Here is a 14,851-nt window from a genome sequence, read left to right on the forward strand (position 1 = left end):
ATGTAAATACCTTCCCATTCATCCTTGATGTTATCTCGGACGTTCAGGTTAATGGTGACATCTGCTCGTACTCTCATAGGCCAGTTTTCACCAATGTTGGGCTTTGCCACCTCCACCACCGTGAAAGACACAATGGGTTGTGCCATCCTAGCCCATCCACCAAAGACTACACCTCCATATTCTGATAACCTAAAAGGAAAAAGCCAAAGCAGTAAAGTTTTGTTAGTTGTAACAGATTTAGTTCTCAAGACGATCAGCCTCACAGTCAGCTCGAAGAAAAAAGCAGAGCTCTTAATTTTGCATGCTCCTGAAGTAGACTCACATCATTCTGCATTTCAGAACTATGGGATGGGATGGGATGGGATGGGATGGGATGGGATGGGATGGGATGGGATGGGATGGGATGGGATGGGATGGGATGGGATGGAATGGAAGAGACCTTCAAGATCATTGTGTCCAACTATCATCCAACACCACCTAATCAACTAAACCATGCAACCAAGCACCCTATCAACTCTCCTCCTGAACACCTCCAATGATGGTGACTCCACCACCTCCCTGGGCAGCACATTCCAATGGACAATCACTCTCTCTATAAAGAATTTCTCCCTAACACCCAGCCTAAACCTCCCCTGGCACAGCTTGAGACTGTGTCCTCTTGTTCTGGTGCTGGTTGCCTGGGAGAAGAGACCAACCCCCACCTGGCTACAACCTCCTTTCGGGTAGTTGGAGAGAGCAGTAAGGTCACCCCTGAGCCTCCTCTTCTCCAGGCTAAGCAACCCCAGCTCCCTCAGCCTCTCCTCATAGGGCTTGTGTTCCAAACCCCTCCCCAGCTTTGTTGCCCTTCTCTGGACACCTTCCAGCAAGTCAACATCTTAGGGTTGGAAGGGACCTCAAGGATCAGCCAGTTCCAAGGCCACCCTGCCATGGCCAGGGACACCTCATATTACAGCAGGTTGCTCACAGCCACATTCAGCCTGGCTGCAAAAACCTCCAGGCATGAGGCTTCCACCACCTCCCTGGGCAACCTGTGCCAGTCTCTCACCACCCTCATGGGGAACAACTTCTTCCTAACATCCAATTTGAATCTACCCATTTCCATTTTCATTCCATTCCCCCCAGTCCTGTCACTCCCTCACACCCTCAACAGTCCCTCCCCAGCTTTCTTGTAGCCCCCTTCAGATACTGGAAGGCCACAATTAGGTCTCCTCAGAGCCTTCTCTTCTCCAGACCGAACAGCCCCAACTCCTCCAGTCTGTCCTCATAACAGAGCAGCTCCAGCCCTCTGCTCATCCTTGTGGCCCTTCTCTGGACACCTTCCAGCACCTCCAGATCCTTCCTGTACTAGGGGCTCCAGAACTGGACACAGTACTGCAGGTGGGGTCTCAGCAGCGTAGTAGAGGGGGAGAATCACCTCCCTCAACATGCTGGATTCTCTTGATCCAGCCCAGGATGTGATTTGCTCTCTGGGCTGCAAGTGCTCACTGCTGGCTCATGTTGAGCTTCTCCTCCCCCAGCACCCCCAGGTCCTTTTCTTCAGGGCTGCTCTCGAGCCAGTCCCTGCCCAGCCTATATCAGTGCCTGGGATTGCCCTGACCCAGCTGCAGGACCTTGCATTAGGTCTTGTTGACCCTCATGAGGTTGTCCTGGGCTTACAGCTGAAGTGGAAAGCACTGTGTGCATCAGTCATCAATACTTACCATGGCTTCATCCTGCTGACACTGTCTTCAATGTCCTGCCGGATCTCGTAAGTAGACTCCAGCCGGAAAAGATTGAAGTTCCTCAGCAGGTAGTCATGAAGAGTCAGAAACTGCAGATTCAACTTGGGAAGTGCAAGGCAGCCTAAGGAAGTAGAGGTGGAAAGGAGAAGAGGGGTTTGGTAACTCAGCACAAAGAAGGGGAATGACTATGTTCCATGCATTGGATTCATACATGCATTCACACTTTACTCTAGAGCTGCCATTAGCTTTTACCATGGGAGAGCCTAAGAACTACCCTCTCTATAAATCCATGCCACTAAAACCACAGCTTTTGGGCTTTTGCTGCATGAACCTGCACAAGATGTGAGGCATTTTCATCCTGGCAGCACTGCAGTGAACTATTCAGAGACTGAATTCTTCCCTGCATTCAGAATACAACAAAACTGATTTTACAATGATCAAATGTAGGGCAAGCACTACTGCTCCAGGGGGCAGGGACACCTCTGCTGTGAGGACAGGCTGAGGGAGCTGGGCTTGTTCAGAATGGAGAAGGGAAGGCTCCAGGGAGACCTAATAGTGACCTTAATGGGGCTACAAGAAGGCTGCAGAGGGACTGTTTGCAAAGGCCTGCAGGGACAGGTACAGGGAAAATGGTTTGAAATAAGAGAAGAGTTGGCATACTAGGAAGAAATCATTTGGAATCATCAGGGAGTTGGAGCACCTCTGCTACAAGTACAGGCTGAGGGAGCTGGAGTTGTTCAGCCTGGAGAAGAGAAGGTTGCAGGGAGACCCAATAGCACTCTGCCAGTACTTGAAGGGGGCTACAAGAAGGATGGAGAGAGACTGTTTACAAAGGCCTGTAGTGATAGGATGAGGGACAATGGCTTCAAACTAGAGAAAAGATTTAAATGGGATGCTAGGAACAAATTCTGCACCATGAGGGTGGTGGATGACTGGACCGGGCTGCCCAGAGAGGGAGTTGAGGCCCCATCCCTGGAGATATTCAAGGTCAGGCTTGACAAGGCTCTGAGCAACCTGATCTAATGGAGGATGTCCCTGCTGACTGCAGGGGGATTGGACTAGATGACCTTTGGAGGTCCCTTCCAACTCAACCCATTCTAAGATTCTGTACTGTAACAAGTTCTGAAGGCATAATGAATGTAAGACATCAGGACTTGGGGGGAGGGGGTTGGCAGCATTTATTGCCCTGTTCAGCACATACTGAGTTATTAGCCATACCTTCTCCAGAATAGTACTCAGTTGGTACAATATTTTCATCCCAAATGATCTTCTCTGTGGGGTACAGAGGCATCTGGTTGAGCTGCTGAATCTGAGATATCCGCCGCTCATGACGAGATACCTACAGGGAGAGCGCAGTTCAAATCCCCATGAGTCACAAAGGCTTAGCACAGAACTGACTCCCTACTAGCAAGTGGTAAGAGGAGTTGAAATGGCCTCAAGCTGCACCAGAGTTTACATTAGGCAAAAATGATTCACTGAAAAGGTTTGCCAGGCATTGCTCAGGGAGATGGTGGAGTCCTCATCCCTGGAGGGGTTTAAAAGCTGTGGAGATGTGGTGCTTGGGGATGTGACTTAGCAGTGGACTTTAGGTAGAGTAGGGTTAACAGTTGGAAGATCTTGAAGGTCTTTTCCAATGTAAATGACTTTATGTTTTCTAATAACATTTACTGTGTCCAGTTCTGGGCCCCTCAATTTAAGAAGGACATTAGGACTCTTGAAGGTGTCCAGAAGGGCAACGAGGCTGGAGAGGGGTCTGGAGCACAGCCCTGTGAGGAGAGGCTGAGGGAGCTGGGGTTGCTTAGCCTGGAGAAGAGGAGGCTCAGGGGAGACCTTCTTGCTGTCTACAACTACCTGAAGGGAGGTTCTAGCCAGGTGGGGGTTGGTCTCTTCTCCCAGGCAACCAGCACCAGAACAAGAGGACACAGTCTCAAGCTGTGCCAGGGGAGGTTTAGGCTGGAGGTGAGGAGAAAGTTCTTCACTGAGAGAGTTGTTAGGCTTTGGAATGTGCTGCCCAGGGAGGTGGTGGAGTCTCCATCCCTGGAGGTGTTCAAGAGGGGATTGGACGTGGCACTTGGTGCTATGGTCTAGTCATGAGGTGCTGGGTGACAGGTTGGACTTGATGATACTTGAGGTCTCTTCCAACCTTGGTGATACTCTGATACTATCCCTGGAGGTGTTCAAAAAAGGATTGGATGTGGCACTTGGTCCCATGATTTAGTAGTCATGAGGTGTTGGGTGACAGGTTGAACTTGATGATCTCTGAGGTCTTTTCCAACCTTATTGATTCTGTGATTCTATGTGTGTATGTATCTGGTTGGAAGAGACTTCCAAGATCATCCAGCCCAACCTCTGACCCAGCACTGAATGCTCAACACTAAACCATGTCCCTAAGTGGCAGGTCCACATACTGCTGGAACCCCAGGGATGGTGACTCCACCATTGCCCTGAGCAGACCATTCCAACATTTGAGAACCCTTTCAATGAAGAAATACTTCCTAACATCCAGCCTGAACCTCCCCTGGTGCAGCTTGGAACCATTTCCTCTGGTCCTGTCACTTGTCACCAACACCACAGACACAAATACCGGTTTGGGGCAATCACATTCAGAAATGAACACTTTCAAACACTTGATTTATCTGTTTATAATGTTAATTTATCTGGCTATAAATCCCAGCTCAGTGTGCCCTTTGCTGCTGCAACACTGCTGTGCTTCCCAGGTGCCTCAACCAAAGGTCCTGAATGGCTGCACTACCACAGCCCAGTTGCTGGATTTAGCTATGTCTTGAGCTTGCAGAAGAAAAAGAGGCAAAGCAATGGAATGATGTTTTTACCAGCAGCTCCAGCAGAAAGTCCTTTTCATAGCTGGAGCTCTCCCCCTCCGCCAGGGCCGGCAGCAGGCACAGGTAAGACGCCACCCGGTGGAGAGTGTCCGAACTGCAAAGCAGAAGATAAAAGTCACACCGAAGCCGCTGAGAATCACTGAACGCTTCAGGTTGGAAAGGACCTTTAAAGGTCATCTATTTCAAACCCCTCCAAGCCCCACCACAGTAAGCAGGGACATCTTTAACTGGATCAGGTTGCTCTGAGCCTCGTCCAACCTGACCTTGAATGCTTCCAGGGATGGGGCTTCTCCGGCCTCTCCAGGCAGACTTCTCCAGCGCTTCCCAACCCTCGTTCTACAAAATGTTTTCCTTGTATCTAGCCTAAATCTACCTTCTTCAGACAGCACACTTCTGCTTAAAACAGTAATAAAAATTCCAGCCATGCATTTTAAGCTTGAGTAGGGTAGATTTAGACTGGAGGTTAGGAAGAAATTCTTTACAGTGGAAGCGCTGAGACACTGGCACAGGCTGCCCAGGGAGGTGATGGATGCCCCCTCCCTGGAGGTGTTGAAGGCCAGGCTGGATGAGACCTTGAGCAACCTGGGCTACTGGCAGGTGTCCCTGCCCATGGCAGGGGGTTGGAACTAGATGATCTTTAAGGTCCCTTCCAACCCAAACCATTCTATGAATTTCATCACAAATAAACAATTACAGATCAGTGATTTAAGTGAAGTGCTGAGATATTTGTAACAGCTGCTTCTGGAACTGGTACAAAGTGCTCTAGAGCCCTTCCAGGGGTGAAGAGTACTCAGCCAGAGGTGCAAGAGGAACCCTTCATCAACAAGAAACAGAGCAAGATGGGAGCAATTTCTTTACTGTTTCAAGACAGGTGCCTGAAAACAGAACCACACAACAGAGCAAACACTGTCTTTGTCAAAACACAGCCTGGTGCCCATTTAATCACAGTACAGTAAACACAGTTCCATGCCTTTTATGGTTTCTGTTGCAGCTTTTGCAGAGACTAGAGTAGAAAAATCAATACTGAAATAGTTAGAGGGTAACTACAGGAAGTTAGCTACAGCTACCAATAGTTTCAGCAGTTATTTTACAGAAAATTAGCACATTCTTGCATTCACCAGAAAGAAAGAAAGGAAAATAAAGATAATTTTCTTATAATGGAATTCCAGTACTTCACTATTAATGGATGCAAGCTCTTCCTATCTCCCTGGTTTGGTAGATATAAAGGCACCATGCTAAGAAGGGCAACGAGGCTGGGGGGAGGCCTCAAGCACAAGCCCTGGGAGAAGAGTCTAAGGGAGCTGGGGTTGTTTAGCCTGGAGAAGAGGAGGCTCAGGGGAGACCTTATTGCCCTCTACAACAAGCTGAAAGGACATTGCAGCCAGCGGGGGTTGGTCTCTTCTCCCAGGCACCCAGCACCAGAACAAGAGGACACAGTCTCAAGCTGTGCCAGGAGAAGTTTACGCTTGAGGTGAGGAGAAAGTTCTTCCCACAAAGAGTAATTGGCCATTGGAATGTGCTGCCCAGGGAGGTGGTGGAGTCACCATCCCTGGAGGTGTTCAAAAAGGGACTGGATGTGGCACTTGGTGCCATGGTTTAGTAGTCAGGAGGTGTTAGGTGTTAGGTAATAGGTTGGACTTGGTGATCTCTGAGGTCTTTTCCAACCTTGCTGATTCTATGATTCTAAGTCAGAAAGACCTGAGAAGGCACAGGAGAAATCAAAAAGGAAGAAAAAAAAGGCCAGAAGTCTGTTCAATTAAGACACAGTGAGAACAAAGAATTTCCATTTCATGCTGCATTTCATTTTGACAGCTTACCTAAGAGGCCCAAACAACTTCACCAGGGAGTCCCGAGTGTCTACTGCGGCTACGTTGGAGAGGGCAAAGTCATACAGCTCTGGGAAGTGTGCAAAGGCTGCTCTCTACAAAAGACCCAAGCCCAGTGTAAGCATGTTAATGAAATATCCATCTCAATATTCATATCAAAGCACACCTTCTTCTAATTCACAGCACCTAGCACCCAGGGGACACTAGCAGGAGAGCTGTTTTCCTTAGCACCACCTGTTTGCTACATCTCTGCTTCCAACACAGAATCTTTTTCACACACAGAATTGTTGGAGTTGGCAGGGACCTCAAGGATCAGTCAGTTCCAACCCCCCTGCCATGGGCAGGGACACCTCACACTGGATCAGGTTGCTCACAGCCACATCCAGCCTGGACTTAAAAACCTCCAGGGATGAGGCTTTCACCACCTCCCTGGGCAACCTGTTCCAGCATCTCACTAGCCTCAAGGGGAAGAACTTCTTCCAAACATCCAACCTGAATCTACCCATTTCTAGTTTTGCTCCATTCCTCCTAGTCCTGTCACTACCCCAAACACTAAAAAGTCCCTCCCCAGCCTTCTTGTAGGCAACCTTCAGACACTGAAAGGCCACAATAAGGTCTCCTCGTAGCCTTCTCCAGAGTGAGAAGATTGAATACAGTTAGTTGGGAAGCTCTGGCCACCACTATGGCTCAGGAGTTTTGTTGAGGTGATGGCTACAGAAAATAGCCTTAAAACATCTTTATGTATAGCCTCTAGTTATTTGTGACATTTTTCAATGTGCAATTTCTAGTTTTGTTCCATTCCCCAGCCCTATCACTCCCTGACACCCTCAAAAGTCCCTCCCCAGCTTTCTTGGAGCCCCCTTCAGATACTGAAAGGCCATGATAAGGTCTCCTCAGAGCCTTCTCTTCTCCAGACTGAACAGCCCCAACTCCCTCAGTTTGTCCTCATAGGATAGAAGCTCCAGCCCTCTGATCACCCTCGTGGCCCTTCTCTGGACACACTCCAGCACCCTCCTATCATCCTTAAAACAAACCCTAAGGGGACAGACAAGTAGCCCTGGCTGAAAAGTGCAGTTGTCTTTACAGGACTAGAAATGATGTGAATGTTTGTCTCTGATGTACAAGGGAACACTCCTGCTGCTACTACATGTGTGTGCTGATCTTGAAGAAATGGTGCCACCTACTGCAGAATCCTACGTTAAGTTGCTGCAGCACTTCATTTTCCCTTCTGAATAATTTGCTGGGAGCAGTTCATCAACAATCATAGAAGGGCTTAGGTTGGAAGGGACCTTAGAGATCATCTGCTTCAACCTCCCTGCCATAGGCAGGAGCACCTCTCAGCTAGACTTGGTTGCTCAAAGCCTCATCCAAGCTGGTCTTGAACTACACCAGGGAGGAGGCATCCACAGCCTCCCTGGGAAACCTATTCCAGAGTCTCACCACCCTCATCCTGAAGAACTTCTTCCTTAGGTCCAGTCTAAGCCTACTCTTCCTCAGCTTCAAACCACTCCCCCTTGCTCTATCTCTAGACACCCTGATGAAAAGTCCCTCTGCAGCCTTCCTGTAGGTTCCCTTCATGTATTGGAAGGCTCTAAGCTCCCCTGGATTCTTCTCTAGGCTGAACCCCAGCTCCCTCTGCCTATCACAAGCAGCAGAACACAAGTGGTGTTGTTTTGCTAGTGCATATTATTTAGTCAGTCACATAGATAACATTGAAGTGTTCAGTGTCTTCAGCGTGGCACAGGAAGTTATCTTAAAACTCTTTCTGTAACCCAACAGGAAAAACAAGAGGTTTGTTTGGGGAAATAACTCACTGTCTATTCCAGATGAAAATTAGACTGCCACAACAAACCCAAATCCTCTTTCCCCCAACAAGCACTTCTGCCATCTGCCTACCTGCAGAGAAGTAATTCTGTCGTAGTGAATTGTTGTCATCTCGTTCTCCGTCAGAGCATTTCCAGTCTGATCATTGATCTCAAAGCCAGTGTAGAATTTAAGCATATCTAAAAGCTGAGACATCATCCATGCAAATGAGTGGGTTCACAAGAGCAGAGCACCAACAAAACCACTATTTAAGAGGACAAATCTGGGCACCATCTACATACAAAAGCTCCTCAAAGTTTTTGGAGGAACAGCCTAAGTACTACTATCCAAATGTTATACTTGGCTTATGCACAAATCATTTTGTTTAGGTATCTCATCTACAAGACACAGAAATTACAGCACAGCTCACAACCACTGCTGGCTCTTTCACACACAAGGCCTTGAAACTGAAACTGGTTGCGCCAAGGCGATGCCAGACAGAGGTTCTCACCGAGACACTGAAGCCAGTGCCTCCTACCCTCTACACCTGCTCCCAGCTTGGTGTCATCTGCAAACTTACCTGGCAGAAGAGATGTCCTTCCTTCTCCCTTTTAGCCAGACTGGACAGGTAACAGTGAACAACAAGATGGGAGTCATCCAACACTGTATTGAACCAGCGCCGTGTGGGAAGCAAAGCCTGTGGGAAACAGCCTCAGATGAAGGCAAGCAGCTGCTCCAAGGGTAACAAAGCAGAGCTTCTCTTCATTTGCCATTCCCAGAAGGCAAATCAAGATAGATTGTTGTGCAAGTACCTACAGCTCTAATACCCTAAGAGAGGTTCTCACATTGAAGGAACATTTGCTCCTAGCTTATGCAGGTAGGCTGCTGTGAACACAGCCTCCTAGGTGTGTGGGGGCACAGCACAAAGTTGCCATCAGGGAGACTGCATCCTGCCAGCTGGAAAGGTAAATCAAATACAGCAGCTTTTCTCCTACCAAGTGTCCCCAGAATCACTGTGTGCTACAAATAGAGATGATGTCAAACTGCTGCAGCACTCTTTTAAATGCTTGTTTTCCATACATGAATTTTAAGCTTGACTTTCTCCAGACTGCAAACTGTGTTAGAAACTTCTAAAGACAAACCATAGAATGGTTTGGGTTGGAAGGGACCTCCAAAAGTCATCCAGTCCAACCCCCTTGCAGTCAGCAGCAAACATCCTCCACCAGAGCAGGTTGCTTAGAGCCTTGTTGAGCTTGACCTTGAATATTTCCAGGGATGGGGCCCCAAATACCTCCTTGAGCAACCTGTTCCAATCTTCTACCACCCTCACGGTGGTGAACTTGTTCCTCACATCCGATCTAAATCTGCTCTCCTCTCACTTCAAACCACTGTCCCCTGTCCTGTCACTGCAGGCCTTTGCAAGCAGTCCCTGTGCAGCCTTCTTGTAGCCCCCTTCAGGTACTGGCAGGCTGCTGTTAGGTCTCCTCTGCAGCCTTCTCTTCTCCAGGCTGAACAACCCCAGCTCCCTCAGCCTGTCCTCACAGCAGAGGTGTTCTAGTCCCCCAATCAGCTTTGTGGTCCCCATCTGGACCCACTCCATCAGGTCCATATCCTCCCTGTGTTGAGGGCTCCAGAGCTGGACACAGTACTCCAGGTGAGGTCTCACCATAGCAGAGCAAAGTGGCAGAATCCCCTCTCTCCATCTCTGGCCACGCTGCTTTTGATGCAGCCCAGGATGCCATGGGCCTTCTGGGCTGCAAGTGTGCACTCCTGTCCAGCTTCTCATCCACCAGCACCCCCAAGTCCATTTCTGCAGGGCTGCTCCCAGCTTCATCATCCCCCAACCTGGTCTGATATCTAGGACTGCCCCAGCCTAGGTGCAGAACCTTACACAGCCCTCATTGAAACTCATGAGATCCTCCTCAGCTCACCTCTCCAGCCTACCCAGGTCCCTCTAGATGCCGTCCCATCCTTCAGACTTACCAGCCACACCACTCAGCTTGGTATCATCTGCAAATTTGCTGAGGGTGCAACACTCAATCTGGGTGTCAAGGGCATTGATGAAGATACTGAACATCACTGGATGTACTGCTACAATTTCCTACTTCCAGATGGAAAGCCACCATTAAGCAACCACATGCACAACTGTGGCATAACAACCTGCAAACTGGAATGAAGCTGTCCTCAGGAGTTTATACTCTTAAAATCTGGAAACAGCTTAAAACCTGGAGCACTGTGTCCAGTTTGGGGCTCCCCAGTTCAAGAAAGACAGAGCTGGAGAGATTCCAATGGAGAGCCACAAGGATGATTAGGGGAACTGAGCATCTGCCCTGTGAGGAGAGACTGAGAGCCCTGGGCCTGTTTAGTCTGGAGAAGACTGAGAGGGGATATGATCAATGTCTGAGGGGTGGGAGTCAAGTGGAGGGGGCCAAGCTCTTTTTGGTGGTGCACAGTAATAAGACAAGGAACAATGGGTACAAGCTTGAACATGGAAGGTTTCACCTCAACATGAGGAGAAATTTCTTTACTGTGAGGGTGACAGAGCCCCGGAGTAGGCTGCCCAGAGAGGCTGTGGAGTCTCCTTCTCTGGAGACTTTCCAAACCTGCCTGGATGCATTCCTGTGTGGACTGCCCTGGGTGATGCTGCTTTGGCAGGGGGGTTGGACTGGATGATCTCTGGAGGTCCCTTCCAACCTCTAAGATACTGTGATAATATCTTACCTCAAGATCCAGCATGAGCTCAATGAATCTCTCACAATAGTGAACTTTGTCCATAGAAATAGGACCTAGAAGGAAAACATATATTCAATTTATTTTGCCACCATATTTGTACTTCAACCATTCTGACATAAATTCTTACACATTAAAACTGTAAGAAACCCAGCTAAGATACCAGCATTATCTTTGGCATGATAACAAAAGTCAACTATCACACACCATTCCCTCTCTGAAACAATCCTTTCTTGGCTGCAAACCATAAATGTTTTAGACAGGGGAAAGCAATGGAACCAGACTTTCAAGAATGACTTTATCCACTCTGAAGAAGAGAACCAAGCCAACACTTCCAGAAAACACCCATGGCCTGCTAAGCTCCTCATTGCTCAAGAGGGGATTGGACATGGCACTTGAAGCCATGGTTTAGTTAGTCATGAGGTATTGGGTGATAGGTTGGACCTGAGGATCTCTGAGGTCTTTTCCAACCTTACTGATTCTATGATTCTAAGAAGTTTTAACTCTGGGTACTCAAAAGCACCTGTTTAAAAGCTGCAATCAATGTGAGTGCAAAAGGCCTTCACAATACTTTATTCTGTGTTCCTTACCATGAGGGTGGTGGAACACTGGAACAGGCTGCCCAGGGAGGTGGCTGGGGCCCCATCCCTGGAGACAGTCAAGGTGAAGCTCAACAAGGCTTTGAGCAAACTGATCTAGTGGAGGATGTCCCTGTTGACTGCAGAGGGGATTGGACTAGATGGCCTTTGGAGGTCCCTTCCAACCCAAACTATTCCATGATTCTATGATACTCAAAGGTACTCAGTGGGGTTGTTTAGCCTGGAGAAAAGGAGGCTCAGGGGAGACCTTATTGCTCTCTACAACTACCTGAAAGGAGGTTGTGGAGAGGTGGGGGTTGATTTCTTCTCCCAGGCAACCACCAACACAACAAGAGGACACAGTCTCAAGCTGCTCCAGGGGAAGTTTAGGCTCGAGGTGAATTACTCTTCCCAGCAAGAGAGATTGGCCATTGGGATGTGCTGCCCAGGGAGGTGGTGGAGTCCCCATCACTGGAGGTGTTCAAAAACGGACTGGACATGGCACTTGAAGCCATGGTTTAGTTAGTCATGAGGTGTTGGGTGATAGATTGGACTTGATGATCTCTGAGGTCTTTTCCAACCTTATTGATTCTATGATTCTACTAAGGAGCCCCTAGAATCCACTCCAAACCAAAGCCTGCTTTAACAGATTTCTATTTCCTAAAGCCTCCAAAGGGCTGTTAGGGCAAATCTTGCTAAAACTTCTCTTGCCTAACTAGGCAAACAGAGGGGACAGGTACCCTTCCTGAGCATGACACAACACAGACAGTTTTCCCTTACAGCTGAGTTAAGAGCTAAGTTTGCTAAGAGTTTAAGAGCAAAAGCAGAGCTGCAGGAAGTAATTTCACCCACATGCTCTGTGTTCCCAGCACAATAAGCCTTTCAGTTTTTCCTGTCAAAAGGCTCACACCTTCCTCTCTCAACACTTTCCCTTTTTAAATCAGGCAAGCATGTAATTTTGCTTGTCACAGTGACTTATGAATCAAGAGCAGCCAAACCTTACAGAATTTCCCTTCACTTAGGCTTTTGTTCTTACCACAAATCAACAGGGACTGACAGAATAGAGCCTTGTGATATGCATTTATCCCACCTGTTTAACAAGGCATCTAAGGAGGTAAGAAATGCTTTAATGCTGCAGGAAAGCTGGAAGCACACACTACAGAAGATCAGTAACCAGAAATACTGTTTTTTATCAAGTCATGGAAACATAGAATCAATAAGGTTGGAAAAGCCTTCAGAGATCATCGAGTCCAACCTATCACCCAACACCTCCTGACTACTAAACCATGGCACCAAGTGCCTCATCCAGGCTCTTCCTAGAGATGATGGTGACTCCACCACCTCCCTGGGCAGCACATTCCAGTGGCCAATTACTCTTTCTGGGAAGAACTTTTTGCTCACCTCAAGCCTAAATCTCCCCTGGCACAGCTTAAGACTGTGTCCTCTTGTTCTGGTGCTGGTTGCCTGGGATAAGAGACCAACCCCACCTGGCTACAACCTCCCTTCAGGTAGTTGTAGACAGCAATAAGGTCTCCCCTGAGCCTCCTCTTCTCCAAGCTAAACACCTCCAGCTCCCTCAGCCTCTCCTCACAGGGCTGTGCCCAAAGCCTCTCCCCAGCCTCGTTGCCCTTCTCTGGACACATTCAAGAGCCTCAATGTCCTTCTTAATATGAGGGACCCAGTCCATACTGAAGAGGAGGAGAAGAGGTTTAAAGTAGCTTTCTGCTATTTGATTTAGGAGGGCCACAAAGATGATCCAAGGGCTGGAACACCTCTGCTATGAGGACAGGCTGAAGGAGCTGGGGTTGTTCAGCCTGGAGAAAGACTCTGGGAGAACCTTATAGCTGACTTCCAGCACCTTCAGGGATCCTACAGGAAGGCTGCAGAGGGACTTTTCATCAGGGTGTCTAGCAACAGGACAAGGGAGAATGGTTTGTAGCTGAGGGAGAGTAGGCTCAGACTGGATCTTAGGAAGAAGTTCTTCAGTATGAGCGTGGTGAGACTCCAGAACAGGTTTCCCAGGGAGGCAATGGATGCCTCCTCCCTGGGGGTGTTTGAGGCCAGGCTGCATGAGGCCTTGAGCAGCCAAGTGTAGCTGAGAAGTGTCCCTGCCCATGGTGGGGAGGTTAGAGCAGATGATCTCTCAGGTCCCTTCCAACCTAAGCCATTCTATCATGCCATGATTTTCAAAGCATACACAGTCTGTATACTAATTTTGACATCAAATCCGTACAGGCACTAAAAACCCATCCAGATAAAGTCTCCAACCTCAGGCTGGTATTGTAAGGAGCAGCAGAAAAGAACAGAAGACAGATTAGCAGGTAGGAAAGTAACAGAGTTAAGAAAGAAGCAGTTACCTGAGACAGGGATTGATTTCAGCACAGAAATGAATTTCTGAATGAGCTGTGAAAGAAATCTTCTCTCCCGGTATGCTCTAAAATCAGACACAAGACAAAAGCATGAATATTCCTTACAGGCAAGCCAGGAGCACATCCCAGCTTTCAAAAAGACAAAGATACCTGATTTAAAAGTTACAGAATGCTAGCAGGCTGCTTTAGAACAAACCCAGACTGTTTAAATGATAACTCCTCTCTCTGCACTCAGGCAGGCAGAGTAGCAGTCCACATTTTTAGGCACACAACTGATTCCCAGCTCATGCTTCTACTGAGTCAAAGAGGTGTCACCACCTATTCCTTGCCACACTGCAACACAAAAGCATTGGGGCATTTAACTTTGGTGAGATACACAAATTTGTTCAAATAACTGGATGCAGTCCAAGTGGATAAGTGGATGTAGTCTACCTTGACCTTAGCAAGACTTCTGACACTGTCTCCCATAACATCCCTGTCAGCAGGCTCAGGAGGTGTGAGCTACAAGGATGATGAAGGGACTGGAGCACTGCCTCATGAGGAAGGCTGTGAGACCTCGGGGTTTTCAGTCTGGAGAAGAGAAGACTGAGAGGGGATTTAGTATCTGAGGGCTGGGTGTCAGGAAGGAAGGGACAGCCTCTGTTCATTTGTGCCCTGTCATAGGACAAGGAGCAATGGATGGAAACTACAGCACAGGAGGTTCCACCTCAACATGAGGAGGAACTTCTTACTGTAGGGGTCACAGAGCACTGGAAGAGGCTCCCCAGACAGGCTGTGGAGTCTCCTCTGGAGACATTCAAAACCTGCCTGCATGTGCTCCTGTGTGACCTACTCTAGGTGATCCTGCTCTGGCAGGGGGTTTGGAATTGAGATCTCCAGAGGTCCTTTCCAAACCCAAGCTGTTTGCTTGAAGAGCTAAACATTTGCTAAAGGTCATGAGTAAAGACATGAATATCATTTTATGGCTTCCATTCCATAGCTCTA

The 14,851-nt window shown here is 48.2% G+C and overlaps 1 protein-coding gene across 1 annotated transcript in view; it reads right to left on the reverse strand.

The window, feature by feature from the left end:
* Positions 1-14,851, reverse strand: part of AQR (aquarius intron-binding spliceosomal factor) — a 68,798-nt gene that overhangs the window by 41,766 nt on the left and 12,181 nt on the right. The window contains exons 9-17 of the mRNA XM_054162109.1: positions 13,856-13,932; positions 10,912-10,976; positions 8,771-8,887; positions 8,284-8,397; positions 6,379-6,482; positions 4,553-4,655; positions 2,940-3,060; positions 1,701-1,842; positions 11-189 (exon numbers count right to left, since the gene is read on the reverse strand). Of these exons, the coding sequence (XP_054018084.1) occupies positions 11-189; positions 1,701-1,842; positions 2,940-3,060; positions 4,553-4,655; positions 6,379-6,482; positions 8,284-8,397; positions 8,771-8,887; positions 10,912-10,976; positions 13,856-13,932 (1,022 nt within the window). The remainder of the gene's footprint in view (positions 1-10; positions 190-1,700; positions 1,843-2,939; positions 3,061-4,552; positions 4,656-6,378; positions 6,483-8,283; positions 8,398-8,770; positions 8,888-10,911; positions 10,977-13,855; positions 13,933-14,851) is intronic.

Source organism: Dryobates pubescens, chromosome 5 (genome assembly GCF_014839835.1).
Source record: "Dryobates pubescens isolate bDryPub1 chromosome 5, bDryPub1.pri, whole genome shotgun sequence".
NCBI classification, from domain to species: domain Eukaryota; kingdom Metazoa; phylum Chordata; class Aves; order Piciformes; family Picidae; genus Dryobates; species Dryobates pubescens.